At 40.5% G+C, this 10,094-nt stretch overlaps 1 protein-coding gene across 1 annotated transcript in view; it reads left to right on the forward strand.

Annotated features, from left to right (window-relative positions):
- Positions 1 to 10,094, forward strand: part of B3GLCT (beta 3-glucosyltransferase) — a 222,974-nt gene that overhangs the window by 135,497 nt on the left and 77,383 nt on the right. Inside the window, 1 exon segment of the mRNA XM_019524937.1 lies at positions 5,483 to 5,559. Coding sequence (XP_019380482.1) covers positions 5,513 to 5,559 — 47 coding nt within the window. The 5' untranslated portion in view covers positions 5,483 to 5,512.

Genomic DNA, 10,094 nt, shown 5'->3' on the forward strand with positions numbered 1-10,094 from the left:
CAGTACTCTTTCCTGCTGTGGCAGGGGGTCGGACTAGATGATCTGCTCAGGTCCCTTCCGACCCTAGAAACTATGAAACTATGAAACCATTGTTATGCTTGGTCATGGAGTGACTTAACAAAATAGTTTTCTTCTTGCTAGTAGTGTATTGTGTACAGAGTTTCTAATGTAAATTGAAAGGGAAAGATACAAATACTAAATGTAATTTTTATTAATACCTTTTGATTTTATGGACATCATTTTTGGATCCTGCATATCATAAAAAGTACAAATGGTGAGTCTCCTTTTGATGAATAGTTCAATTGACGTGTTTAGTCAAAATAAAATATTTTTATAATAATAGTTTCATGGAGAAAAGTATTATAAATAATTTCTTATTTGAAGAGGTAAAATTTGGGTGGGGGGAATGGTTTGGCACTTGTTTGTTTTTTGCTACTTATAATTAGCAACCTGATGTTTCTCAGTACTCATGCCTTAAAAAGATTTAAAATTAACATAATCCTAAATGTATGTTGTGTTTTTCAATGAATATATTTTTCTAGCATAAAAAGGATTTCATGCTAATATAGCATGTGACAGTATTAATTCCCGTTGTATTTACTGCCCTTTTGAGTTTACAGCTAGAAGACTTGCATTATCTTTTCACAGTGTCAGAAATCCTTTAGAGGCCTACACTATCGCATGTATTTTAAAGGAAAATTTAAGGAAGGCTTTTAGATGTAATAAGTTAACTCTCTTTTGTCAAAGAAATGAGTGCATATATATTCAGAGTGGGACACTGAAAGTGCTTGGTTTGTTCAGCCTAGCAAAATGAACTCTGAAATGGGGATAAGACTTCACTCTAAGAACATACCAAGGCAGTGACTACTAAGTTGGGAAAAGAGCTACTTAAGCCAAAGAACAAAAAGCAAATTTGTATAAACTGGTTATGAATAAATTTAAACTGGAAGTTAAAAAAAAATGTCTGAGCATCACAGAAACAAGGATCTGGACCTGCTTTCCAGATAGAAGTAGTAGCAATGAAAATCTGCATAGTTTTAAGATAAGGCTTGAGAAATTTATGAAAGGGATTTGATGGTGATCAAAGCAGAGGAATGTATTTGATGACTCAGGAAGTCCTTTCTGGTGTGGTGTTGCTATGTTTTCTATAGCATTGTATATGGCTTCATGACAGTCTAGCAAGTCTAGATCGTTGACTTGTAGTTGAAGTCCAATTATCATAATTTGTATTGTATCTCGTAGATAAGCAGTAGCATATAGCAATTACTTAGGATGTGTTATATATATTAGTGTAGGAAGGAACCCTGCCAATTGTTTTCAATTATGCTTTAAGATCTAGTCTGACAATTAACATCTATTAAATGTCTAATCTAGTAATTTATAAGATAATATTTTAATGATTATAAATTGCTTTGAAGACTTTTACTTAATCACTTCACACATTTGTTGTTTCTCTTGTCAATAAGTACTGTAATTACTTCCTAGATATTGGTGCGCAGTGCCTGCTATATTGTCAGCTAAAGTGTGTTATGCTGCTTTGCCGAACAGCAGACGTTTTTAAAAAATTGAGGAAAAAAAATCAAGAGTTGGTTTTGATTTCTAAGGAGGCAGGGAAAACAGTTTAATAAGCATTAAAACATTTAATTATTTTTTTTATTCTGATAATGCCAAAAACCATTCAGATTTAAAACATTAAACTTGGCATGTGTTAAGTATAATGTGCAGTCAGGCATGTGTGCTTTGCTAACTGAAACATACTGGTTGAGAAAAATTAAGTAAGGGAAATAGCATGCTGTGAGTTACTCACATAGTTAGCTTCAGTAATCAGGGAAAGAGTCTGTTTGGATATACATACTATTCCCAGATGGCTTATAAATTGCTCTACACTCACTGGAACCTTGACTGTCTGGCCCTTCCCAAGAATTTTCAGTTAAAAACTGAAATGATGAAATTCTTTTTTCTGTGTTCACAATAAAGAATAGAGTAGGTAAAGTGAGCAATTTTACTAGACACATGGTGAATGAGAGAGAGCTATTCTGTGAGAGCTATTCTGTGGAGAAATGTACTTACTGTGTTAGAAGAGTTCCTATAAATAAGAGTAAAATACTAACTACGCACTAAGCCTTCCCTGGGAGCATGTCTACTCATGCTCCCTGTTGGGAGTAGTCCAGTACAAGGCTGTTCCTACTCTACTCTGCCCCCCTGCAGCAGTTAAGGGGAGTTCCAGGCTCCCTGGGGTGTTAGCCTGGGGGCTGGCAGGGAGCACTGGGCTGGTCCCCATACCCACAGGAAATAGAGAACCTGCCAGTCCCAGCACTGCTCGGCTCCAAGTTCCTGTGGGGAGCTGGAAGCTGAGCAGCATTGTGGAGGGCGGAGGAGTCGGGGGCAGAGCTACCTTGTCCCAGTGCTGCTTGGCTTCTGGCTCCTGGGTGGGAGCCAGGAACTAAGCAGTGCTGGAACCCTGGTGTTGGGGCTGACCAGAAGCAACTTTGCTTCCAGAGTCTACACATTCACTACTGCACAGTATCTACTGGGCAATTTACTACCTGTATTTACAAGTAGTAGCTAACTGCACAATAAACTAATTTACTGCATTGTAAATGGTGCGCATATATACATGGTTACGCTTTACTGCGCAGTAGATGAATGTCTGCTGTTCAGTAAAGTGTCTCATGTAGATACACCCTGTTTGGCTAGAAACATGTCAGTTTTTGACATGGCAGCAGCTATGCTAGTATGTATCTATCAGTAAAACCACACATTCCTGTTTGTTCCCCTGGGACAGGCCCTTCTGCTCCCAAGGCTCCAGGGGCCTGATCCTGTAGGACAGCGGCCCCAGGTGCTACATCTTGACCCAGAGTGCTGCAGCTTGGAAATGTTGGGGGATTCCTGGGGCATGCCTTTGCAAGTGGGGAAATGCAACAGGTGTTTCCATGCAGGGGAGTTCCCATGGTGTACAGGACCAGGCCCCAGAAGTCCTAGGAGTCCCTGCTTAGGGCAGCTGGAGACTTGAAGCAGCTCTGGGCTGCTTGTGCTCTCTTGCCATAAATCAAATGGAGGTCTGCCCCCAAAAAGTAGCACAAATTGTTACCACCTGTTAGTGCAGCCAGAGTTTCAAGCATTTGTGGCATGACAAGTGGCATGGATGCCTGTTTACTTGCACTTTGTCTCTCAGTAAACACTTTTTTTGGTGGAACAAAGGCAGTGTCTTCAGTCTTTGAGTATTAGGAGTGGAGTAGTGTTGCTGTAATTTTGGAGGTAAGTAGAAGGAAGATAGTGTCCCCAGTGTTTTCTGGTTTTAGAAGGAGAACGAAAGAGCCTATAAGAGATGGTTCATATTAAGAATATACAATGCTAGAATCAGATTTCCCCTCTATTTCCTTGAGCAGAGGAGCCTCAGAGCAATGTGAGGGAAAGTCTTTTTTCCTCTATTCTTGTTCACTGACACTTCACAGATGAGAGCTTTTGGAGCAAGAGAATGTGATTTTACCACTTTATTCATGCCTTGAACAAGCATTCATTTCTAGTGGTGGAAATGTTTGATTCATGGGGAGCAGAACCATCTCCATGTCTCCCTGTACCAGGGGACTGGAGTAAAAGGCTGAGTCTCCTTATGTGCTTCCCAGATTGGGGATCCCAACAGGCTTGTGGCACCAGCTTTGAATGTGCCATCTAGGGGTAGGCTTCTCCGTGTGCAGCACATTAAATCTGGCACCTGCAGTCCCTAGGAGTGGAGGGAACAATATAGCAAAGCCCACTACCTCTTCCCCACATTAGGTAGTTCCCAGTCTGGGGAAGAAGTAAGGAGTAGTGGCTGCTGCTTCCCTTCCTTTCCAGACCAGTCTGGAAAGGGAGGGCAGCAGCATGGAAAAGCTTCTAGCTCACCAGGCAGTCCCTGGCTTGGGGAAGAGGGAGATTCTGCCAGATTCGTGGCTGAATTTCCAAATCCGAATCGAATTAGAGGCCCCTTTAATCTCTCTGAATCAAATCAGAACCCTTCGAATTGATTTGGAGATTCAGATATAGACACAACTTCAAAAGTTTTTTCTACATACCTTGAGGTACCAACACAGCTCATGATCGCTGTGATGCTGAGGCGCATGGAGCATCCCACAGGAGCATGGGGGGCCCTGCCATGTGCTTGGTGGCGAACCTGGAAGTGGACCGGAAGTACTTCCGGTCCATTTATGGGTCTGCCGGGGAGTGTGCTGGGGCCCCTGGCTTGGCAGTTGGCTACAGGGGGACCTTGGGTGCCCCTCCCCACAGACCCAGGAGGCACAAATCTACAAGCTGGGGGGATACAGGGGGACCTCCCAAGTGTGCTCCCTGGAAGACCTGGAAGTAGACCAGAAGTGCTTCTGTTCCACTTCTGGGTTTGCTGCCAAGTGCGCTGGGGAGCCCCTTGTGCTTCTGTGGGACACTCCATGTGCCCCAGCATTGCAGTGTTCATGAGCCGCCTGGTACCTCGAGGTATGTAGAAAAAACATTTAAAGCTGTGTCTATGTCCAAATCGCTGATTCTTCAAATAAGCATCAAATCTTCAGACTGGGATTCGGCTGAATTGAATCGGGGACAGTGCTCTGAATCAACGAATCGAATCACTATCCCTGATTCGGGCCAAATCCAGCCTGCTTTGCACACCCCTAATACTTGTTCCATTTTTACATTGTCGTTTACCTGGTACCTTTTGCCAATAACTGCTGATCATGTTCATCCTTTCCTCTCAGTGTAAGACCACTAAATGTGTGATTATTGTCTATTTGTTTCTCTGCCAGATTCACAGTCTCTGCAGAATCTGGATAGAACACTAACTTACCTAAGTGAAGAAAGATATTTGGCTTATTACTTTCTTACCTATTAACCCCCTAGGAGAGTATAGGTGACATTCATAAAAATATACCATGACAAAGCATGGTGGGAATTCTTATATCATATTAACATAAAATACCAGGTGACTGAAATCTTGATGAGACTAGTAATATCCATTGATGGGAATAACTGCAATTTTAAAAGACGTTCTGGATCTTTTTCAAGCCGGGTCTTTTTGACTTTAGTTTGGTTTTTAAAATAGTTTTATTTATATGTTTATTAACATAAATGTTTAAAAATATTATTCTGAAGGTAGCTAATAAGTATTTGGTGGATACAATTGAGCTTTACAATGATATTGATTTTTTTTCCCCTGGTATTTGAAGCTTGGAGTTGCTGTGTGCTTGTAGTAAGGAGGTTTATAGAGTTCAGAGGTGCATTAATTTTAAAGTCAAGGGATATGTTTAGAAATTAAGAATGTCAAGAAGCTCTTTCTCTAACCTGAGATGAATACTTTCATAGCATCTGCAGACTTGTTTAATTTGCTAATCCATTTGCAAGTAAGATTTATAAAAATAACTAACAGCAAAACAGCCTTTTAACAAGAATTCTTTCAAAATTAGCAAATACATTGTAAAGATGTCTGCTGTAAATATTTTTGTTTTTCTTAAAGGAATTACCTAGAGTTCTACTTATTCATCAGATGGACAGGCATGAAGGTGCATGGACCATACTCCCATTAATACCAGAGTAAGTGTAAAATTTTCTGAAAATTTTAGCTATGCTTTAATTCTTTTGTATATATAAAAATTCAAGCAGCTTTAATCTCCTTTTTATTTTTATTTTGTTTGGTTGTAATAATATGAAGCTAAAGTTTCAGCTGTGAATTTTCTTGCATTTGATTAAAATTACAGATGTTTCCTAAAGATAGTTTTCCAAAACAATTTAGTGTTAAGCTACAGTAGATCAAATACAGTTGTTATATCAAATATAATGGGAACTGAAAAATGAAGTAATGTAGAAGTTAACTTCCTCCAGGAGTTCCGTATGTCACTGGATTATGTACTAGAGACGTGAACTGGCTCAAAGTAAATATATTTTGCTGATATTCTGGAAACTCTGCGTAGTATATTCTCATTTTTGCTAAACCAAACTTTTCAGTTGTAATAAAGCTGTTCTTCTGAAAAATGAAATGGCTCATTTTATTTTTTTTATCACCTCATTTAGTTGACTTTAATTTTTGTTATGTCACAACTCCGTTAATTGCATGCCATGCCTACTTATATGGTTGCTGACATATATTAGAGACTGTAGTGTTTATTGTATTGGTAGAATATCAAGGTAAATCTCAAATAAACTAATTTTATAGTTGGTGCTACTTATGTACAGTATAACGGTACAGGGGTGTCTTTTTTTGGCTATCTGTGGTCATGGAACCAGGTGGGTCTTATGACAATTCAAGAAAAGGATAGCAGTCTTTCTGAGCTGAGAAAGGTAGGATGAACTGTATAAGAAGCCCTAGTAGCTCAAGAGTAGACTAAAGTTTATATTTGTGAATAACAGTCCTTTCCCAGGCACATAAGCTACTTAATAGCCAGTGCATATCTGGACAAGGGAGTGAGTTTGGACCATAAATCCATTGCGTCTGTGCTGCTTTACAAGTGATGGAGGTGAGGGGGTCACCTGTTTACACGCTCCTATCTGGATGGATTTTGCATAAGGTGCAAAACAGCCCTTTCCTAGGCTTAAGGGCCAATAAAACACCACCTCTTAAGACAGAAACAGACATCACATCACATTTGTGCTGCCATAAACATTTTTAGGGAGGCAAAACTGGTGAGCAAATAGATGTCCCTAATATTTGTTACACCACGTCAGTCACTGTGGAAAAGGTAGTGTAAAATAGTGTAGTTTCATTGTGGCATACAACTGTTTGCTCTGTGGCAGGGGAGTAGAGCAACCTGGAGCTGCTTGCCCTGGGTACTTTGAGGGCTTGAGGGACCCTATAGTGTGTACCCTGGGAATACATTGTTTCTCCTGCCTCTGACCCCTGCCCAATGTGGGATAACAGGTGATGTGTTTCACCTAATAAAGTGGGCACCCACCACAGCTGACCTACTTGGTTTGGCAGTATCAGTTTTACCCTTAAAGAGATGCAAGCTGATTACATTTTAAGACACAGGAGAGCCCAGTTAATGATCTGAGTGCCAAAGGATTACAGGCCTGTATAATCTTAATTAGATTTTAGAGTGTATTCCAAGGGAATCAGAACTTGCCGCTCTGGTTCCAGGATTGGTGAGTAGCTTCTTAAACCAAAGAATTTTGTAATCACTGTACTTGAAGGAATCAGAGTTCTTGCTGTGAGATCTCCAAAATAAATGGCATCTGCATCTGGGAGGGTTTTGCATATAGAACCTTACTTGTAAGTGAATTGCTAATTGGCTCGGAGAATATATCTTGTTAGGCTGTTAGCCAGGTGGTGAGTTTCATCCTCTCTGTAGGATGAATTCTTACCTACCTGTTTTTAAATTAAGTTTGATCTTTTGATGTTATGCTTTCTTGAACATCCTTACCAGTTAGAGCTTCTGATTTTTTTCCCTATTATATCCTCTAATTGCCCTTTATGAATAGAATTACTGTATATTTTCCATTGCTGTCCTCATCAGAGCCCAGAGTCAGGTGTAACATTTGTCGTCTTCCAGTCTGTTATGTTCTCAGTTATGTAAATGGATCCCTTGTGTATAATCCCTGAATGTAAGAATCTGTCACTGTTCAAGTATTACCATTTCTTTCTGGAAAGCTGGTGAGTAAGAAAAATTATCATACAAGTTGACTTGTTATGACTGACTTGCTTAAACAAGGCAGTCGGAGAAAGTGGGACTGCATATCAAGGTGTTAAAACAGAACTCTGGTAAAAGAAAAAATAAGATGGGTAGAAAGCATATGTATATATTTTAAATATAGCTTGGGATTTAATTTTTCTTAGGATATTGTATGTGCATACAGAATTTTGCAAGTATTTAGACTGTTTAGAGACTTTAAAAGGTATGTTATTGAAATAATTAAGCAAACATTGTGGAGACAAGATGGGTTGTTGGGTTTGTTTGTTTTTTACATTCATAGTTGTTTTGATAGGTAGTATAAACCTTCATCTTTATCACAAAATACAGCATATCTTAGATGATCCTGCTAGCAGTTGCTAATTTTTTCACTTGCAACTGGATCTGAACTGCTTGTATTTCCTCTGTTTTCCTGAACTTTCCTTTCTCATAATTCATGTTTTTGTTCCTTGGGGACTGCTCCATGGAAAGAGGATTCCTGAATTTATCATTATAATTTTTTACATCCCCTGCATGGCTCAGTGGAAAGGAAGCCAGCTATGATCCCTCCCAGAGCCCTTTAGGATTCTTTCTTTGTTATCACTTCCTGGTAAGGGTGATGGAGAGTAGTGCCTGATGCTGTCTCTTGTTCAGTAATATGCTTTATCCCTGCAGGCTTGGGACCCACATCTGTCTGTCTCAGAGAGCAGCAGGCCACCTGCTTGTTACAAAGTATTTTTGCTTCTGATTATGCTTTCTCTGCCTTTCAGAAGTAACAAGATTTCCACGCTCTCCTAGCTGTTTCAATTTATCTGCAATTGCCCAAGTTTTTAAACCCAATCTTGAGTGTTTAAAGTTCCAAGCAAAATCTTGAGTGTCTTCCTGAAGATATTTGTAGGGGAGGGAAACTGATTGTAATGGGCATCTTTACACGTGATTTGAGGTGGAGAGGGTAGAGAGTGGCTCTAATTAAACTGCCCACACCATCACATGTATTCAGTGTCCCTGCACTTCAAAGTGGTGGCAGGGACGTCCCCAGCCACTTTGACACAGAAGCTGCTGGAGCATGCTAATTATCATGCTTCAGCAAACTTGATTAACACTGAGTGTGCTAATGTGCTAATTAGCATGTGTTGGAGCAGACATTTGACATGTGTACAGGTGCCCAGTGTTGTTTGGTATACCTACAGGAGGGGGACCAGGATGTCTGAGGCTGACTTAGCTTCCCTTATCCTTGTCCTGACTGTTCTTTTCTGTAGCCTTTTGATTAAGCCCAGAGCAAGATCAACACAGAGAGGTGTGGCAGTTGTGACTTAACTAGGCCTGTTCCTAAGTCATAGGAACAATCATAGATGAAGGGGTCCATAACAGAAGCCTTGCAACAAAATCTGTGAATTCTGCTAAATACTGTGTCACAAGGACGTGAAAAAGGAAACGTGCAGGGGCTGACCCAATCCCTGCACCCAGCTGAGATCCTTTTCTCAGAACACAGCAGGGAGATCCAGTCTGGGGAGTAAATCTTGCAAGTGAGAGGTTTCAATGTAATTGCCAAAACCTGGAATCATTTAGTGCTTTGTCATTAGTATTGATACCAGAATTAACACATGCTTGACACTTGACTTGACAAATAAAATATATTGTCCCCACCTTGAGGATGTGACGTAGATGCAATGTAATGAGTTAACATAATCCCTATAGGAATGTAAGGAGTATAATTTCATAGACATTTGGACCGGAAGGGACCCTGGAGGATCATTGAGTCCAGCCCCCCACCCCAGGGGCAGGAAGTCAGCAGGGATCATAGGATCCCAGCGAGGTAAGCATCCAAATGTGTTTTGAAGGCATTCAAAGTGAGCACTTGAACTGCCTCAGGTAGCAGTCTGTTCCAAACCTTGGGGGCTCGGACAGTGAAGTTCTTTCTTATGTCTAGCCCGAACCGGTCACAGAGGAGTTTGTGACCATTTGATCTTGTCATCCCTTGGGGGGGCTCTGGTGAACAGTCATTCTCCCAGATCCTGTTGTGCACCCCTGATTAAGCTTATAGGTGGCCACCAGATCACCCCTGAGCCTGCGCTTTTCCAGGCTGAATAGCTCCATTGCTCTCAGCTTCTCATCATAAGGTCTGTTTTCCTGCCCTCTGATCATGTGTGTGGCTCTCCTCTGCACCCTCTCAAGCTTCTCCACATCTTTTTTGAAATGATACTTACTGTAATAATACTTATTATCTTCAAGGTCCAAAATAACAAACAGATGACTTAAAGCTCCAGAATCAGAATTACAGCCAGCAGTTCCACTTAGGCAGAGTAAACCTAGCTACTGCAGAGGTAAAGGTTACTTTGTCATGGCTAGTCCAGGTTTTTGGAATATAGTCCAAAAAGAGCCAACGACAACCACAAAGCTAAAGTACACTTTTCCCTCAGAGTACAATGTATAAATCTGGGACCTTTTTTTTTTTTTTTTTTTTCT

The sequence above is a fragment of the Gavialis gangeticus genome, unplaced genomic scaffold (assembly GCF_001723915.1).
Source record: "Gavialis gangeticus isolate Ggan-Ray unplaced genomic scaffold, GavGan_comp1, whole genome shotgun sequence".
In the NCBI taxonomy this organism is placed as follows: Eukaryota; Metazoa; Chordata; order Crocodylia; family Gavialidae; genus Gavialis; species Gavialis gangeticus.